The sequence below is a fragment of the Myxocyprinus asiaticus genome, chromosome 16 (genome assembly GCF_019703515.2).
Source record: "Myxocyprinus asiaticus isolate MX2 ecotype Aquarium Trade chromosome 16, UBuf_Myxa_2, whole genome shotgun sequence".
NCBI classification, from domain to species: Eukaryota; Metazoa; Chordata; class Actinopteri; order Cypriniformes; family Catostomidae; genus Myxocyprinus; species Myxocyprinus asiaticus.
The window spans coordinates 41,955,355-41,975,708 of NC_059359.1; the positions used below are offsets into that span (position 1 = coordinate 41,955,355).

Below are 20,354 nucleotides of genomic sequence, written 5' to 3' on the forward strand. Positions count from 1 at the left end.
AGGAGCTAGGCTTTAGTGACAGTGAAAATTACATCAATAATAGGCAAGTAATGAAGAACTGATGATAATGATTCACTATTTTAGTTTATAGGAGTTCAAATTGTATAAAAACATACAATAATTAAATTAATATGAGTTTAATTCAAGGAGAAATTGATCATTTTAATAAATAAAAAAAAAAAACAATTTCCATTGTGATACACAATCGCCATGTGGCAACATTTCCCTTTTTTCCCCTTACAATTATATTTATTCATTTTGTATTTATGTTTTTAGAGGTTTTTTTTTTTTTTTGGTCAGACTATCAAATGGGAAAAATATTCCATTGTTAGAACATCCGAAACATACAGGGTTATATGTAATGCACAAAACACACCTGTCTAGCAATGAGTGTCAATATTTTATTTATTCTTTCTTATAAATGCTAAATACAGTTTCATTTGTGATATTAATTTTAAAAAAAGGACTGCAAAGGCATTATCTAAGTGATATGTCTTACATCTGAAATTATTTGTTTTCGTAATAATACGAGTCAGTCTTTTTGGTTAATGTTGGTAAAAGTATAACAAACAGTTTCATGTGGAATAAGAAGAACTACAGTGCTTTGATATTCTCAATCACAGGAATATCATCAGACCTCACACATACTGTATAACAGGCTTGCATTGGCAGTTATAAAATAACGAGAACAGATGAAAACTGGTTTATGAAAACAGAAAACAACACATTAATTGTGCACTTGTAGGTCACACTTGTAAGAAAGTGTCTTTGTACTTGTAAATGTAAAACTATAAAAAATTATGAGAAAGGCAGTTACAGAAATAAAACATGAATCTGTTGAACTAACAGTCATTGTTGGTATTTACAAAGGTAATCAGGCAAGAACATGATGACAACATTTGGAGCTTTAAAGGCATTGGACTCTATCTGTCTGCATGTTATCCTGATGGCTCGCACCTGTTAGATCACTGTCTCTGTGTGGTAGGTGGAGTAGGTAAGTGTTTGTCGCTGCGTGAAGACTGTGGGTGGTGTTGTTGGTGGAGGTGAGGGAGAAGATGCAGATGAGGTGGATGAACGGCTAGCCCAACGGGAGGGCAAACGTCTCTTTGCAGGGCATGCAGGTCGTGAAAAGCTTTTCTTGAGAGTTACAGTTGACTCTTTGCTTTGCTGTTGAGACAAATATTTTTTTTATGAGATCTCATTGGATCTTCCTGACAACAGCACAATAACCTACATTTACCTCTGTATGCTTTCATGTACACGTCTAGAACCTGCTTTCACAAAACATTTGATGGTGAATCACGTTCAAGGGTCATTTGTTATCCCAAAAGAAAAAAAACATTTGTATATATTTTTCATAAAGAAAATAAAGCCTACTTTAGGATAATTAGACCATAAGAATATTTTTGATTTTTTTTTTTTTAAGTGAGTTGCTCAGAAACTACAGATTTTGATGTATTTATTTTTTTCAAAAACGCTCTTTAAAATAGGCTTCATTTTCTTTATGCAAAATATTATTATTATTATTTTTTTAATATTGGTGAAAAATTCCCCCTTGTGATACTTGTGTTGGATTTAAAAGGAAATGTCTGTGCAGCTCTAACACAGCTGTTTCCTGCACAAGTTCACCATTTTAAACTAACGAAAAATAAAGGAACTGATTAAATCACTCTGATGCTTTTCTGATTCATCTGACAATTATTTCCAGCCATTTTGTTCTGTAATTTACAAAAGCAGTCCATGTAGACTAGGACTCCTTGACATGGTACATATTTCTGTAATTACACCACATACTTTGGCCTCCTATAAAAACAGTTAAGTGAGGTTTTATAAAGGGCTAGAAATGAAAGATGTCAATGAAACTTGGTGCCACTATTGTTTGTATTTCAGACCTTAAAGGAAATTCCTCAGCAACTACAATAAGAAGCTTCTGGGCTCCTTGCTTTGAGAAATATGCCAATATTTTCTGACAGAATTAAAAATGTGCTCTTTGGATGGTTTTGTGGGTATGAGGTATTATGGCAATTAATTCTAAATATTTCCAGACATGAGAATAGACTCTCATTAGACAAGGGATTTTCATTATATATATATATATATATATATATATATATATATATATATATATATATATATATATACACACACACATACACAATTTTATGTCTTTTAGCAATGTCTAATTTATTGTGTTATTTAGTGCTGAGAATATCTTTTGATCACAACAGAGTAAACTTACAGTGGCAACATTTTTTGTGTGAAAATCTTTCTTATAATGAATAGTTACAGTCCTGAATCCCGATCAGTCCATACAGCGTTCCAAATGTACTAAACTACATGATATAGTAAAAGCTATGGCGTGAAACTGGCCTCTTCACCAGCAATATCACTATACAGCATCCACAGAGGCCAAGTATTAACCTCAGTTTACATTTCATTGATTATATATTTTAGTGGAAGGGTAACCCTAAAACATAATTTGCTGAGTAATATAATGTCTTAATAAAATGTGTGTCCTTAATATTTGTATTATGTTGCAACCATTTGTATACATCAGGGCTTAAAGCCCAAAGTATACTTCAGATATGCACTGTACGCGTGTGGCCAAATTTTTCTAACCACACAAACTCTGAGCACATAGTCTGTGCATGCTCCTAGAATTATTTGAACAAGGTAGCAACACTCACTATTGGGCCTTTGCTTTCACGAAGAAGTGCAAGAACACGCTGTGAAAGGGGTGCTGTCATGAGGAATCAAATTTTCCTTGATATTTTGATATATAAGAGGTCATACAACTATGAAAACATACTGTAAATTTCAGAACTCAAAACTCATTTCAGTGTGGATTGTATGTTTTTCGGCTCATATCAGCGTGGACTGCTTGTGAACCAGTCATTATACGATTCAAGCTATGCAAAGAATGGTTATTGAAGGATGGGGCAATTAAAACCGTTTCAATTCACATGTCATGACTGTTTGATAGTTTATGGTGCTAAGTGTTAACAGTTCAGGGATGAACAGTTTAATATATTAGGATGTGTAAACCCTGAAATTGCTGCATTTCCGGCAAATGTGAGAAAGTTCTGCTGGCATTGACCGCAGTGTAAATAACTAGAAGGTTATAATACCAGAGTTAGTGATCTGGACTTATAAACTATCACACAACCACAGGATGTACAGCAGAATTATGTGCCAATGTCGGATCATTTCCAAACGTCAGCATTTAAAGTAAAAGAGTAAGTAAATCATTCACTTGTTGCAGTGTGTTGTTGTATTAAAGAGACGGTAAAAAAATCTGCTTCTTTCTTTACTGAGATTGCGACGATGCTGTGTTTCTTGTTTCCATGTAAACCTCCGTTCATATGTACCTGCATAACCTTCGATGATGCCTTAATTTATTTATTTCCAAAGGTGATGTTTCATAAGCAATGCTGAATGTGAGATCTGCGTGTGTTTACTATGCACCGCTAAGAAAGGGAGAATGCTTTCTGACAAGAATGGAGAGTAAAATGTGTATATTATTTTGCCAAGATGAAACAAGATGCAGTTTTGGTGCAAAGAAAGTTGAAGGAGCATTTTCCCAGCATCTTTCTTTTCTCTGCCGGTTGTGTAAAGTTTGTGGAGGCATGTCAAGATGTCGTCCAGGACTGTCTGTGTCAGCGCCTGGTTTCATTCGTTCTGCCAGAGCAACGGTGTGTGATTAAACGATGGCAAAATGCAATAAACGGTAAAACTATATGCGCTCAAACCAATGAGTTTATGAAAATCGTAATTAATGATAATAATATGTCGACATTTATTGCCAGCCTGTAATATAAAGCAGTATAATGTAGTATTTTTGCACAGCTAAAATAGCTGGAAGTGGTTTATACCGGAAGTGGTCCACATTCAATGTTGCTCATGGCGGCGCCCTAGTTTTGCTGAAAAATAAGGTGGATAATGTTGTGGAGCTTGTTTATCCTCTTCCGACTGAGTTGCAAATATGGCTGTATTTGAAGGGCTGCACAATGTTAGCCAGTCATAACAGTGTGTGTTTACTTTGGAGTTTTAATAAGGCACTAAGGCTAAATCCGAGCGGCAACACAGAGGGCCAGGGACAGGGTGGAAAATGATCATATATTACTAAATCATGCAAAAAAAACTTTTACTAACATTATCAGTGGACCTCAGGGAAAATAATATATATATTTTTTTTTTCAAATAGCATTTCATGACCCCTAAATTCACAGCATAACACAACCTCTTGTACACTAATGTTTAAATGAATTTAAATACAGAACAAAGTCGCTTTTCTTAAAGGTGTACTCAGTAATTTTTTTTCTCATTTAAAAAGATTTACTCCTAAAGAAATTATTAGTAATTTTGCAATATATGTATAAAATCATGAGCACTCAGTCATATCAGAAACCTTATAAAAACGTGTTTTATTCTACTTGGAGAGGGTTCCCTCACCAACCTGTCATCGGACACTTTCACTCAGGGATTTAATTAATCATGGCTGACTGTGAATAGTACATTTCTACAATGACACTGGTAACTGAAAACTACTGTTTGAATGAAGCTGCATCCACGCCCCTAGGTGTCAGTGTAAGTCCAAGATGACAAATTAAAAAAAAATTACTGAGTGCACCTTTAAGGAACTACTACTTTTTGCATGTACATTCAAACTGTACTGACTAATACTTATTTAACGTGCGCTTTATTCACGTTACAAATCGCAGCAGATGCACTGGATGACAGATTTTATATTAAACATATGTGACTTTAATCTGCTTATACTGGTTGATTATTACTGATAAGATGCGATTGCAAATGCAATCACTGCTATGTGCACAGCCATGTTGTTTAAGTTGCAATGCAGCATGAGATTCTGAGTTCGTCATAGCAAAGATGGTAATAAGAAACTAGACCTTCCACTTGTTGCCCGAGCTATGGTGAAAATTAATGACAGACAAACTGGGAGAAGGCTCAAGTGGACTTACTAGTTACCTAATACATTCTTTGTTTGACATCAGAAAACATTGCTGCATCAAAAAACCCAGCTCAAACGGTTACAGCTACAAACCTTATTCCCAGCACTTCTGATTATTTGGATGTTGGAAACATAAAATATATATATATATATATATATATACACACTACCGGTCAAATGTTTTGAAACACTTGACTGAAATGTTTCTCATGATCTTAAAAATCTTTTGATCTGAAGGTGTATGGTTAAATGTTTGAAATGTGTTTTGTAGACAAAAATATAATTGTGCCACCATATGAATTTATTTCATTATAAAATTAAAATTTAATTAAAAAATTTTTTTTTTTTTTTTTAAATGGATGACTTGGACCAAATAATAAAGAAAAGCAGCCAATAAGTGCCCAACATAGATGAGAACTCCTTCAATACTGTTTAAAAAGCATCCCAGGGTGATACCTCAAGAAGTTGGTTGAGAAAATGTCAAGAGTACATGTCTGCAAATTCTAGGTAAAGGGTGACTACTTTGAAGATGCTAAAATATAACACAGTTTAGATTTATTTTGGATTTTGTTTAGTCACAACATAATTCCCATAGTTCCATTTATGTTATTCCATAGTTTTAATGACTTTACTATTATTCTAAAATGTGAAAAAACATTATAATAAAGAATGAGTAAGTGTTTCAAAACTTTTGACCAGTAGTGTATATATTGTGTGGTAAAAAAAAAACACAAAAAAACCACACTGTTTCACATCTGTTTCATTATGACAACCACTTAAGTCCCTCTCTCTGGGTTAACGGCAGCGCTAACAACAGCGCAAATGTAGATCACAGTGGTTTGATCCCACACCTCAGGGACCAGCCTAGAGTGATTACATCAGTCTGATCATACAACGTGGTTTTAACAACACACTGTAGTCATCTACACTTGCACCTCATACACTTCTCCAGCTAAATCATTTAGCATGTATTTAAATGTGTTTAGCTCAGGTGAAAGTGTGTACTTTTGTGGTTTGAATAATTGTTGTCTATGTGTTAGACTGTGTGCAGTACTGACCTGCACCTTTACATGTGTCTCTTTGTGGGCTATGACCTGGTGGTGTGGTGTATGTGTTAGTTTCTGACTGGATCTGGACTTATGTCGGATATCCAACATTTCCAAGAGGTCCATGAGGTCTTCCTCTTTCCCTGGACTGGCCAGTGACTGCTGCTGCTCCTGAGATCTATCCATATTCTCATAACTTTTTAGAATCTTCTCAACAGCTCCATAGTTGGACCTAGACTCCAATGGCCGAGGATAGGCTGCAAGTGTAGATGGCTTCCATGGATTTTCATCTAGAATCCGAGACCTGGTTTTACATGTGTCCTGCTTTGCCTGTTTAGATTTTGTGTCTGCTTGATGTTGGTCTGTACCAAAATCCAAAAATTTGCTGGGACTTTCTTTATGGATCTTCATCTGTGGTGGTGTAAAACTCAATTCTAAGTGTTTCGTACTAGGGCCAAACTGAGCAACTGGGGATGGCGGGCTGTGAATAGTCCGTAAAGGTTTAACTTCCTTGTCTTGCATGGAGGATAAATCCTTATGCCCACTACCTGCATGATCTGATAGGCCTACAGGTAATTCTTGTAGACTACTATCCTGCTGTACAGATGAAGACTTAGAGACAATGTCTTTTGTTTCTCTCTTTAACTGCTTTGATTTGTGAGGGTTTATCTCTTTTGGGCATGGTGCCAAAAGATCAGAGAGCACATCTTTCATATCGTCCTGAACATACCATGATGGACTGTCTGTACAACTATCCTTTGAAATGGACACTGGTAGACTTGGACTCCAAGCATGTCCACAATCAACGGATACATTCATACAATTGTCTTCATCACACTGAAAACCCATTCCTGCCTGGAAGAGCGTACGGTTGAACTCTGCTGTTTTCTGCTCAAGTCTCTCATTTACGTGAGTAGCTGAAGCACTGGCATATGGTGAAACAATGTCCAGCGAGGTAGCACAGTCTGAAGGCAAGTTAGTCAAGTTCATTTGATGCGCTGCACCCTTGAGATCACCGGAATTGTTCTCTGAAACTATTTGGTTTAGACTGCGCTCTGCAGCTGCAATGTCAACATTGGAGTGACATCTCTTAAAAGGTACATACTTGGATGACTTGTTGCTGACAAGTCTACTGCCATCACAGGACCAGCGGCCCTGGCAACAGCTGCTATTGCACTTGGAATCGACCGGCATGGTGCAGACTACATTCCCAGAGTCCAGAATCTTCCCCTCATTCTCTTGAAGCATTGCCTCAAATTTTCGGACAATTGCAGGGCTTTTGTACCTTTTGTCCGGATGGGTTCCTGGCCTTTGACACCCTCCGGATGTGAGGGCTTCTGTGCCACTGGACTCTAATTCTAATTCTGCAGCAGAGGGACTGCTTAGGTACCAAGATGTACTGCGGGCTGGGATAGGTGGGGCTTGTCTCCTATTCACTAATGGCTCAGCATCACTTTGAGTTTGCTTTGCTTTCTTGTTATAACCTTCCCAGTCCATCCAGTATTGCTCATCAAAGGATTTAAGGTCTTCACTCAAATTTTTCAGCTGGACGAATGCGTCATCCATTTCCAATTTGCCCTTTACCTTCTCAACCATCTCAGCCTCTTCTGGAAAAAGCATTGACTCAGTGTGACTTCTAAGATGGGAAACCAAACAAAGTGAGATCATTTTTAAGCACTGATTGGATACATTCATGACATGTGAAGCATCTGTGTGCAGCTAGGTTTACCTCTTAATATCAGGCCACTTTCTCATCTCATCCTGGTAGCTACACAGCTCCTCACTCACACTGGCAATTTCCTTGAGTGCCTACAACAGTAAACATAAAAGAAGCATATTGTTCAATAATAGGACCACACTATATAACATAACACATCTTTAGCTATGTTCCAAAACCTAGTGAGCTGCTTTACCCTGCATACACAGTTGCTTTCTAAAGTCTCTGTCACATTTACCTTTGCAAGGCGAAATTCCGCAGACGAAGAAGGCGTGGGCAGATGTTGAGCGAGTGTGAAACCAGCAAAAAATACTTGTCAAGCAGCCTCTTTTTACTTTATACTCTGGGAGAGTGAAGTTATAAAGAAACAAACCACTAAAATTATTTGCTTATTCACTGTGAATATTCAGTGTACATACGTAGCACTGCCCAAACAGAGGTCACTGCAAAACCAAGCAACTTCCTATTGGTCAATGTTGCAAATTTATGTCCAAGTTCACTAAACCATGTCAAAAAGCACTTTTTCACCACTGGGACAAATGGTGAGGACAAATACTTTTATAAAAACCATTGGGACGATGCTGAATTTTGCCGTTTCAAATAGGTCAATGCTCGTTGCCACGGTAACCATTTATTCTTCCACTGTAGTGCTGCAAAATCAGGACTCGAATGGACTGAATAAGCAAGTGACCAATCATGAGTCACCACATCAGTAAAGTTGTTCCATTAGCACAGTTCTCTGTCCTAAACAAGGTTAGCTAACCATGCTGAGAATTCCGTGTCAGGAATTCGGCCTGATGGTGGAAAAGCACAAGTCTCCAAACTTGAACCAGGGTTTTTTTTTCTGCATTGAAAATCTTTCTGCCAAAGCAAACTGTATATTGTTCATCTCACTTTTGGCACATTATAAACACTAAATATGCCTCTCACGTGGAACCGCGGGGTGACTGAAGAAGAATCACTCATGCAAGCGATGGGCTCTGATCTATCCCATTTTATCTCTGGAGCACGTAGGTGCATGCACGTCAACCGGGTTTCCCTCAATATGCAGGCTCTGGTGAAAGGATAGCACAAAGCGGATCACATGCACAATTAAATCGGGCTTCCCTCAATATCATGGCACAGACCACAAAACTTGTGTGACCCCTTTTAATTCTACATGAGAATTTTCTATTTCTATTTTAATACCTGCCCTTCACCAGCATCAATACATCAAAGACTTTTCACATATACACATCAACACCCTTACTAACATTTATCACAGTAAATATTCATAGTATCATAGTAAACTCTTAACAGAATTTTTCATTAGATTATCAAAAAATAACTCATATTCAATACAAACATGAAATGCCACTACACATCTTCATTATCAGTTAATTGTGGGGGGGGGGCCTTACCGCATTAAGGGCAGTATTTTTCTTCTTTTGGTCACTTCCACAGTTTATTTCCATGCTCTGAAATCCTTTGAAAGGGTTAAGAAGATCATCTGGTCCAATAAAGCAGGACTTGTTTTCAATTTTCTTTGTCAAACAGCTTTCAAGGAATTCTTCCAGCTCTGCAGTGTCTATAGCCTGTTGTTCATCAAGCTTCCCATCATATTTCCCAGTACCTTGCTGATTTAATAGTTCGTTTTGATCGTTGCTGCCCTGGTCAATGAATTCACTGGAGTTGTGACTTGGTTGACTTGGGAAGTCAAGGCTGGCATTGCTTTGCTGGGTTAGGACTTCGGAATATTCATTGCTCTGTGCATCTGAGGGGTAAGTTAGTGCACTCGACAAACTGCTACCAGAACATGAGCTGAGCCTTAGGGCTCTGTTAAGTGGATCAGTGTTTGGTCTGAGAGCACCTCCCTCACGGTGGGCCTTCACTTCATCGTATAACTGGAGAAGAAAAAGCAAGTGTGAATGCAATCCTTGGAGCATTCCAAAATTAATTTTTTAATTTGTAGTTTGCCAATTAAAATCCGTTCTCTGAGACCAGAGAACCAGAAGCCCAGCTATGCCCTTTTCCACAACATTTAACCACACACTAACGGATTAAGTAATGTTTCAGTCTAGAGCTACGTAAGTACATTTGATGTCAGGAACAATGGGATTAAAATTGACAGGCCTATGGAAAGATTTATCAATGGAACTAAGACAGGCAGAGGTTGACTGGTTGAACATTGGACTAGCTGTGACAAAGTTGTGGTCTCAGTTCCCAGGGCATGCACATTCTGATAACATTTATAGTTTCAATGCACTTCAAGTCACTTTGGATAAAATGTTGGTCAAATGCATAAATATTTGCACTCTAGAAATTAGTTCAGCTTATTACCTCTTGCTTTGACCTTTTAGCTTGATTCTGCTGAATGCTATAAGTCACCAATGAGATAAACTTCCTTTGGCAGTTACTTGAAATTCCAAGAGGTACGTATTTGTTTATATAACGTTACTTAACCGCTTCCAAATTTAGGTGTTACCATGGAAGTAAAGAGGAGCGCTTTGGAAATCATTTGAAACAAGATATTGATCTTTCAGCTGAGCTTTGTGGTGACTCACCTCCTCAATCTTCCGCTGCATATCCATGAGCTGGTTCTCCCACACCTTCCTCTCAGAGTCAAAGCGTTCCAGCAGCTCAGATTTCTCCTTCACCCAGCCCCTCTCGCTGTTGTCCAGCCTGCAGCGCAGGTCCATGGCTGCACTGTGTGTGTCTGCCAGCAGCCTCTTCTGTTCCTCCCTTTCCCGCTTCAGAGTTCCCCCTAGCTCTGGACTCCTCACAGTCTCCACAACCACGTTACATCTCCTGGTTTCTAGCTGTAGTGAGAAGAGAGGCAGGAATTTTTTGACCACAAAAAGAGGAAACTGGCATTTGGGACAGTTGCGCATAAAAAGAACAACTGAAATAGGAAGACGGGATAGAGTTAGGGTTAGTTGGGTTTAGGGTTAGGGGTTAAGGTTAGGGTTAGGCGAAATGACATTTTTTAATTAGTGGTCATTGACATTGATAATTGGTAAAAGCTAATTGTAAGTGTGGTTCGGACCTGACATTCTTCATTTATTTATTTTCCTCAAACAATGCTGTACATAGTATAAATCAAAGTCTTTCTAGCAAGTCAGTCCAGTGGCGGCCATGTTTGGAATGCTCTTGGGAAGCATGAAAGTGCAGCTCCTATCTACTTGAATGGGGGAACACTGAAATCTCAAAAATGGTTTGTCAAGATTACGATCAAAGAACATATTTCAAATCAGCGGTAAAATCTGACAACACTGGAATCATACATTTTGCTTCTTTACCTCAGATTACCCTAAAAAAAAGCAATTTTCCCGGCTTGTATAAATAAGGCTTAAAGGCTGGTTTGCACTACACAACTTTAACCCCAATTTAATTCCCGAATTTCAGTCGGGCTGAGTGTTAGTTGCCTCAAGTTGACGCTAGTCAGCTTTAGTCTGTAGATTTTGGGCCAGTCAGAGCATGAGAAAATTGTGTAGAATATAATGGGTACTGACTTCAATTTCTTACCCTCTGAATATGATTCCATCTAGTCAGAAGATATCAAACATGTTTGATATTTTTCAGCCGACTATATAAGACTACTAAATCTCATAGTGTATGATGCTCCATGTCTCAAATATTAAGTTATATGGTAAGCAGCCAATGAAAATCGAGCGCACAGGGCGACGAAGCTCAAGAAATGGAGATGGCGAACAAGCACTCAAGGGGTGTTTAACTTTTAATGGCACTCACCTCAGTTAATTTTGCAGACTTTAAAGGCCGTACTGGCCACGCCTTCCCAGCCAAGACCGCACCCAAATGGACTTTGCCAGTGTTTTTTATGAATGGGAACACAGAGTAGTAGCAAAAACTACAGCAGGGCTCCCATAAATCCATGTTTGTTTACATCTTTTATACAGCTCCAGGAGCACATTTCCAAAAGTTTGATGCAATCTAAATGACTTGAGAGACGGGTAGGGTGTGATCCTCAGACGTTTGGTGCGTGATGCAATTATTCCAAGTCGGTAAGTGTGTGATGCCTAGTATTTTAAAATCTGTCATGATTTTAAGTCATGTAGTGTAGTGTAATCCAGCCTTCAGCGTGAAAAAAATGTTAACTTTAATTATTGTTCCAGGTGAGCTAAATCTATTTCTTTAAGGTAGACCCAGATACATCTCCTGTACCAGAACTATGCAGAGTTCGCTGAGCAATTCTTTACAAAGACATTCTATTTAAAAAAAAAAACATTTAGGTATATCTAGGTATGACACTTTATTAGGAAGACCTGTACACCTACTTATTCATGTGATTATCTAATCAGCCAAACGTGTAGCAGCAGTGCAATGCATATAATCATGCAGATATGGGTCAGGAGCTTTATTTAATGTTCACATCAACCATCATAATGGGGAAAAATTTGATCTCTGTGATTTCAAGCGTGGCATGATTTTTGGTGCCAGACAGCTGGTTTGAGTATTTCTGTAACTGTTGATCTCCTGGGATTTTCACACACAACAGACTCCAGAATTTACTCAGAATGGTGCCAAAAACAAAAAAGCATCCAGTGAGTGGCAGTTCCGCAGACAGAAATGCCTTGTTGATGAGAGAGTTCAACAGAGAATGGCCAGACTTTTTATTAAGCAAAATACAAAATACTAACAAATACTCTCTCGATGGAGAAAAAGGTTAACTGAAAACAGAACTAGTAAAATACTAGAACCGACCGAAGACTCTATAGCAAACCGACACACTCACAAACACACAAAACAATACAGCACAGCACTCAACACGAAGGAAGCTGATATAGGGAGAGGTAATCGGGAGAGCAGGTGCCGCAGACAATCAGCTGATTGGAGTAATGATTGTTGCCAAGGCAACTGGAGCTGGCAAATTCAATGTGGCACCTGCAAGACACAAGAGGGCGTAAGAGACAAGGCAAACACAGGAAAAACATTCAGACAAGACAAACAGATAGCCAGGGGAGGCACAGTCAGGCCAGACTGTGACAACAACAGCAAAAGACCACATTGTGCACCATAGTGTTCCTAATAAAGAGCTTAGTGAGTGTATGTAAATAGCAAATTTACATGAATAGGCAATACAGGTTGAAAAGAACCTTGTGTCATCCTCACCAAGATCTTATTGGATGCCCAGCATAAGCCTACTAACACAAACAGCACATACTGAGAGTCTCTGTATGTAATGTAATGTATTGTAATCGAGAGGCACACATTGGTATGCTGACCGCCTGAAGATCCTGGAGAGAGCTCACTAGACAGCAAACACTAAAACCTTATTTGTCACTGTGCTTGATTGAACTCTGCAGCTGACAGATTCTATTGATGTCATTGAAACCTATAGTCTGAATGAGTTATAAATACAGAACCTATCAACCTGTCAAATCTCCATTGTTCAAGGTTGAAAAGCACTTTTACATGTACAAGACCCTTGCCATTGTCATTAGTGTTAGACTCTTTTTCTTGACAAAATGTCATGAAATATCATAAAACCTTACAAGGAATATTCTTGGTTCAATACAAGTTAAGCTCAACTGGCAAAATTTCTGGACTAATGTTCATTTCCACAAAAAATAATTTCGACTCGTTACTCCTCTAATAAAAAAAATAATCAGTTACAGTGAAGCACTTACAATGGAAGTGAATGGGGGCGAATTTTGGAGTGTTTAAAGGCAGAAATGTAAAGCAAATAATAAAAAGAATTAAAATTACACTAATTCATTAATTCTTTAAAACCTGTGTATTATTTAAGCTGTAAAGTGGTTTAAATGATTGCTTTTACAGTCATTTTAGGGTTTATGGCGTTAAGTTATCATGGCAGTGAAGATGTACAATTGGATATAACTTGAACAGAAAAGGTAGTCAATTATTTTATCACACTTAAATCAAGTTAACACACATATTGTTTATGTCTTGTGGCTAAACTTTTGAAACAGTGAGTATTTTAACGTTTACTGATTGGTCCCATTCACTTCCATTGTAAGTGCCTCACCGTAACCCAGATTTCTGCTCAATTCTTTTTTTTAAAAGAGAGACAAGTCGAATTCATTTTTGTGCTAATCAACATTATGCCACAAATGCTGTCGATTGAGCTTAACTTGTATTAAACCCGGAACATTCCTTTAAATCATAACATGGCTAAACCTGTTTTTATGGTTTTCATGTTTCTTTCATTGACTAAAGTGATCCACCATCTGTGCAACACCACGTACTGTATAAAGACAAAAATAGGTGAATCTTATTTTTGGTTCTCATAGCAACAAACCAGAGTAAACCATGTCTTTTATAAACAGTGTACCCCTAAACCACTAAAATGTGCTGGCACACTGTCATCACACATTTGCATTCTTCCAGGTGCACTAGCAGTGTGTTAACAAGCAGAGGGCATGTGAAACGGCACAATATTTATCAATATTTATCTGTGCCATGTAACCAGAGTTGAGAGTGGTAGGGTGCTGCTAGTTTTAATACTAAAATATAATCAGGGCTGTTGCTGTGCGACTACGGAGGCTCTGTGTCTGGGTAACAATGTCACAGAAACAGCCCTCTATTAATAGACAGCAAGACCAATCCTTTAGCATCTCACATTCCTAAGGGTGGTGCCCTGGAGTAACTCATCTCTGTTTTAAAGATCAAAAATATGCTTGCAAATATTCTCCTGTAAATGCCTGGTGGTAAACCCAAGAGATCCACTGGGACACGAGTATGCACTGTGGTAGGATGTGGACTGCAACAAAAACAACTTTTTACTGTTCAGTTCGACCCCACCCTGGATTCTGTTCTTCGTACCAACCAATACTTTGGCTGGATTGGTGCAGCTCAGTCCAAATATGTTGCTCAATTCTAACAAGTGCAGTTGTGGTTAATGAACAAATGAAGCAAATGTAGTTTATCAATGTAAAACATAAAATCGTCAATATAAGATTATTAAAACTCCAGTGCACCATTAGCAGTCCAAGTCAGCCCAGTGATAGCCTTGTGTAGCCTTATCAAAAGTTATAGTGTAGACTGATCACACTGTGAATTTGGCATCAGGAGGTTTAAAGTTCTGTAATTAAATAAAATTTGAACTACTGCCTCAAGTGGCCAAAGCTTGAAGTGTTGTTGACCAATTTCCGAATAAAATGTATACAGAGTTTTAGTTTTAGATGTACAGTGGCAAAAAAAATTATGTGAACCCTTTGGAATTACCTGTATTTATGTATAAATTTGTCTGAAAATCTGGTTTGATCTTTATCAAAGTTACAATATTGAAAAAACACAATCTGTTTTAACTAATAACACACAAATTATTGTATTGTTCTTGTTAATATTGAATACATCATTCAAAAATATACAGCGAATGTTGGAAAAAGAATGTGAACCCCTAGGCTAATGACTTAAGCAAAAGATAATGAGAGTCAGGAGTTGGCAAACCTGGCATCCAATTAATGAAATGACATTAAGGTGTTGGCTAGACCTACTTTAACTTATAAAAAGCACTCAAACATTTTGAACTGACATGGACCATGCCTCGCAAAAAGAGATCTCAGAAGACATCCGGTCAAGAATTGTTGCTTTGCATTAGACTGGAAAGGGTTACAAAGTTATCTCGAAGAGCATAGATATTCATCTGTCCACAGTTAGACAAATTGTCTATAAATGGAGACAATTTAGTACTGTGGCTACCCTCCCTAGAAGTGGCCGTCCAGCCAAGATGACTCAAAGGGCGCACCACAGAATCCTCAATGAGGTAAAAAAAAAAAACAATTTAATCCTAGAGTGACAGCTAAAGACTTGAAGGAATCACTGGAACTGGTTAACATCTCTGTTCATGAGTCTACTACATGGAAAAAATTAAACAGGCATGGTGTCCATGGCAGGACACCGTGAAGGAAGCCACTGCTTTCCATCAAAAACATTACTGTGCATCTGAAGTTTGCCAAAGACCACCTTGATACTTCACAACACTACTGGGAAAATGTTTTGTGGACTGATGAAACTAACATTGAGTTGTTTGGGAAGAACACACAGCACCACGTATGGATTAAAAAGGGCACAGCATAGCAACATGAAAACATCATCCCAACTGTGAAGTACGGTGGAGAGAGCATCATGATTTGGGGCTGCTTTGCTGCTTCAGGGCCTGGACCGCTTGCCATCATCGAGGGAAAAATTTATTCCAAAGTTTATCAAGACATCCAACAGGAAAACTTCAGGGTGGCTGTGTGCCAGCTGAAGCTCATTAGAAGTTGGGTGATGCAGCAGGATAATGACCTTAAGCACTGAAGTAAATCCATTGCAGAATGGTTTCAAAAAAAGATAATCCACCTTTTGGAGTGGCCCAGTCAGAGCCCAGACCTTAACCCAATAGAGATGCTGTGGAATGACCTCGAGAGCTGTTCACACCAGACATCCCAAGAATATGGCTGAGCTGAAGCAGTTCTGTAAGGAAGAATGGTCCAAAATTCATTCTGAACGTTGTGCAAGTCTAGTCCGCAGCTACCAGAAATGCTTGGTTGAGGTTATTGATGCCAAAGGAGGACTGACCAGTTATTTTTTTTGTTTTTCTCCCCAATTTGGAACGCTCAATTCCCAATGCGCTCTAAATCCTCGTGGTGGCGTAGTGACTCCCCTCAATCCGGGTGGCGGAGGACCAATCTCAGTTGCCTCCGTGTACGAGACCATCAACCCGCGCATCTTATCACGTGACTTGTAGAGCACATTACCACAGAGAAGCTTCACGTTATTCTCTGCGGCATCCACACACAACTCCCCACACGCCCCACCGAGAGCGAACCACATCATAGCGACCACGAGGAGTTTACCCCACGTGACTCTACGCTCCCTAGCAACCGGGCCAATTTGGTTGCTTAGGAGACCTGGCTGGAGTCACTCCAGGAGTGGTAGTCAGCTACCCAGGCCTCCATGGACTGACCAGTTATTAATTAGTAAGCGTTAAATTTTTCCACATCACTGTGAATGTTTAATGGGAAGTGTTCAATAAAAACATGAATGATTATAATTATGTGTGTGTTGTTAGCTTAAGCACATTGTGATTGTCTGTACTTGTGACTTTGATGAAGATGAGATCACATTTTATGACCAAATAATGTAGAAAACCAGCTAATTCCAAAGGGTTCACATGTTTCTTGCCACTGTATGATGTAATACAATCATCAGGAATACATATTTTACTTGCGCTACCCCCTAACTCAAACCCCATCCCTAAACCTAACTGTCAGTGGAGTAAAAATTAAATTTTAGAGCGAAAATGAAACCACCGAATCACGTTTACCATTGTGAACACGATTACTTCCTGGTTTCTACTGGACCACCAGGAAAGGTGAACAAGTTTGATGCATCGATGCGAAAATGTTGGATGGCGCTTGTCGGTAATTCTGCTGAATGAGGTCGATTTCGGGGTACATACTCGGAAGCAGCATGCCAATTTCCTGTGTGATCGTGTTGGTTATTTAAATACTTAACGTACAGAATGCATAGAAAACTTTCACACATGATATTTGTAAAAAAAAAAAAAAAACATTTTATTTTAGATGGACAGGAAAATAAAGTGGCTTGATTAGCTCTGCAGTGTGGGTGTGGAAGGGGGTGTCTGTCAACTGCAGGGCCAGTGTAGAGTTCTGTTGATTATAATGGGAGTGATCCAATTCTGTCCCCACAAACACACACGCACCTCTCTTGCTATCTCTTCGACTCTCATTTCTTTTGTGGGGCTCACACAAATCGAAAATCAACTTAAAGCCAAGAATTATATAATAAGAATAACACCAATAAGTGAATGCTCATGATACGTCCACCACATAAAGCCGTACAGCTGCAGGCAGCACTGACCTTGTGTGTAGTATCCACACACCGCCTGTCACAAGATACACCATCACACAACATTCCAGAGCTCCTCTCCTTTCCATCTCATGTACTAAGCTTTCTGTGCTACTGTATTAGGAGTGTGTCTGAGTCACTCTGACTTTAATGTATAAACCACTACAGAGAACTGAAAACTTCTGTCACCAAGGATAGTAAACCTAGGATGATCTGGACTGTGTCTTTGTAAGGATGTCATTTACAGAAGTGAGAGTTCCATATAAGAGGAAAAAATAACAAGATGAATCTAAAAATGGATGGATAATATTTAAGTTTGTTTTTTTAATAATATTTTACCTTTGAAAAATCATATTGGTTTGCATATTACTGGTACATATGCACCTGTGAAATGTAAAATGTTATTACATTCCTACTTAATGTAAATATAATCTACCGTAATTCCTCAAATATTCATGCTGCAAAAAAGATGATCCCACAAAGCCGCTGTTAATGCTATAACTTTTGATTGCTTTGTCGTATCAACACAACATCTTTCTCAGATACAGTTGACATGATTGGGAACAAAACAAAATGACGTCTTTCTGATCTACCTTATTTACACCCAGAGATATATAATGTCAAACAAGAAACATATGAAAAAATAAATTTTTGGCAAAATTTTTGGTGTGCTTTCTCAGCTGTTTCTTAGGCTGAGCATCTCAGAATGTATCATAATCTATATCATTTAACATTTTGGGGGGCGGGGGGATTGTCGATTTATAAGCCTTTATTTTGGGTATGCCACTGAAACTGGAAATCTTTAAAAGGGTTTAAAGGGTTAACTAAAAGAATTCTACCCACCAAAGTCAAATTCCAATGTCACTGTATTTTTAATAGCTTTTGGGTCATACAAAAGTGAGCACAATAAAACCACACTAAACAGTGGGTAAGGATCAACTATATAATGAAGATATACAGGTACTTATTTTAAGTGAAAGGTTAAACTGTGTTCTTAGGACAAGGGTATTTCTCTTAGATGTCAGGAATGCCAGCTTGGGGCAAGTTGTCACACATTTTATAAAGGAAAATTTCGGGTTCAGTACAAGTTAACCCCAATCAGCAGCATTTGTGGCAAAATGTTGATTTTCACTCGTCTGTCCTTTTTTATAAAAAAGCACAAATCAAGGTTACAGTGAGGCACTTACAATGGAAGTCAATGGGGCAAATTTTTAGAGGGTTTAAAGGCAGAAATGTGAAGCTTGTAATTTTATAAAAGCACTTACATTAATTCTTCTGATAAAACGCATGTATTATTTGAGCTGTAAAGTTGTTTAAATCTGGTAGTTTTAGGGTTTACTACATGACTATTCAACTTCATCGACAAGTGGGCCAGATGGAAAAAATCTTTGGGGTATGCAGTCCAAGACAGGATATTTTGTTAACAAAAAGCTTCTGTCTACAGATATTGTGTTATAGTAAGCCTAATATTTGTTCACTATATAAATAAAACATCTGTGTTTTATAGCTTTGTTTATTTTTTCCACCTAGCAGAAAACTCTCGGGGGGAAAAAACTACAGGTAACTCGAGACAAAAATTGTAAATAAAAATAATAGAAAACGTCCATTACAGAGAGAGTAAATCAAACTGGTACTACAAATTTTTGGAACAATAACAGTGAAGTTTATTATAGATGCAATGATTTCAATTTTGACTTTTCAAATTTCTTGGCCAAATTAATGAATAGAACTTTTCTGTTGCTCTGAACCCACGCTTGTCAGTCTTCCACGATTTTAGCTCTTTAATCTTCCCCTTCCGTCAAAATGACGGATAATGATTATTTAAAGCGCAACCTCTCAACGCATCTAAAAACACGGCACCCCTGCACGAGACACTGTAAAAACATCAGGACGTGGCGTGATGTTCTTCTAGTGCAAGTCGACATAGCAGAGCAATTGAAAAACTGTGTGAACAGACACAAAACGCATTCAGTTTGAACAGTCCCTAAGACAGCTGACAACCTCAAGCAGGCCACTGAAAATTTCAAACGGGCCGGATTTGGCCCGCGGGCTGCCAGCTGAATAGGCCTGGTTTACGGCATTACGTCATCATGGCAACAATTGTAAAATTGGCTGTAACTTTACACAAAAAATGTTATTAAGTGACTTCATCACACTAAAATTATGTTAACGCTCATATTGTTTATGTCTTGTGGCTATACTTTTGAAAGAGTGAGTATTTTAATGTTTATGAATTGGCCCCATTCACTTCCATTGTAAGTGCCTCACTGGAACCAACACTTTTGCTTGTTTAAAGAAAAAGGAGAGATGCGTCTCATGTCCTGTGAGAGACTGTTTGATGTTGATCAGTTGATCAGATCTTGTTCTTCCATAAGGTTCCCACTGTGACAACATCCCCGCTATAGAGGCAACATGTGTTAAATGAACTGTATGCTCCCTTTTTTCCTGGACGATAACAGTGGAAACGTTCAATATAGTTTTTCTTTTAGTTTTTTTTTTCCAAACTTCACAAACCTATCACAGAAATACTTTTTAGAATAGAGGATATCATTCTCCAGAGATGATTATAATGTGGCGTACCTGAGTTATGCGACTCTTCAGCTCTGCCCGTTCCAGTTCCCAAGCGCATTGATCCTTCATGTACTGCAACTCCAGCTCACTCCGTTTACTTTCTTCACGCTTCACCCCTGACTGGACCTCCTCTAAAACTGACCTCAGATCCAACAATATCCTTCTGTTCTCCCCACCCTGTAAAAATAAAGAGAAGACAAGTTGGCATTTTGCTGCAAATTGTTCTCATTCT

At 38.3% G+C, this 20,354-nt stretch overlaps 1 protein-coding gene across 2 annotated transcripts in view; it reads right to left on the reverse strand.

Annotated features, from left to right (window-relative positions):
* Nucleotides 1-20,354, reverse strand: part of LOC127454375 (uncharacterized protein KIAA0408-like) — a 25,220-nt gene continuing 4,866 nt past the window's right edge. For both annotated transcript variants that reach the window (XM_051721538.1, XM_051721537.1), the window contains exons 2-7: nt 20,132-20,299; nt 10,279-10,533; nt 9,136-9,618; nt 7,748-7,827; nt 6,031-7,654; nt 1-1,167 (exon numbers count right to left, since the gene is read on the reverse strand). In XM_051721538.1, the coding sequence (XP_051577498.1) occupies nt 961-1,167; nt 6,031-7,654; nt 7,748-7,827; nt 9,136-9,618; nt 10,279-10,533; nt 20,132-20,191 (2,709 nt within the window). In that variant the 5' untranslated portion in view covers nt 20,192-20,299 and the 3' untranslated portion in view covers nt 1-960. The remainder of the gene's footprint in view (nt 1,168-6,030; nt 7,655-7,747; nt 7,828-9,135; nt 9,619-10,278; nt 10,534-20,131; nt 20,300-20,354) is intronic.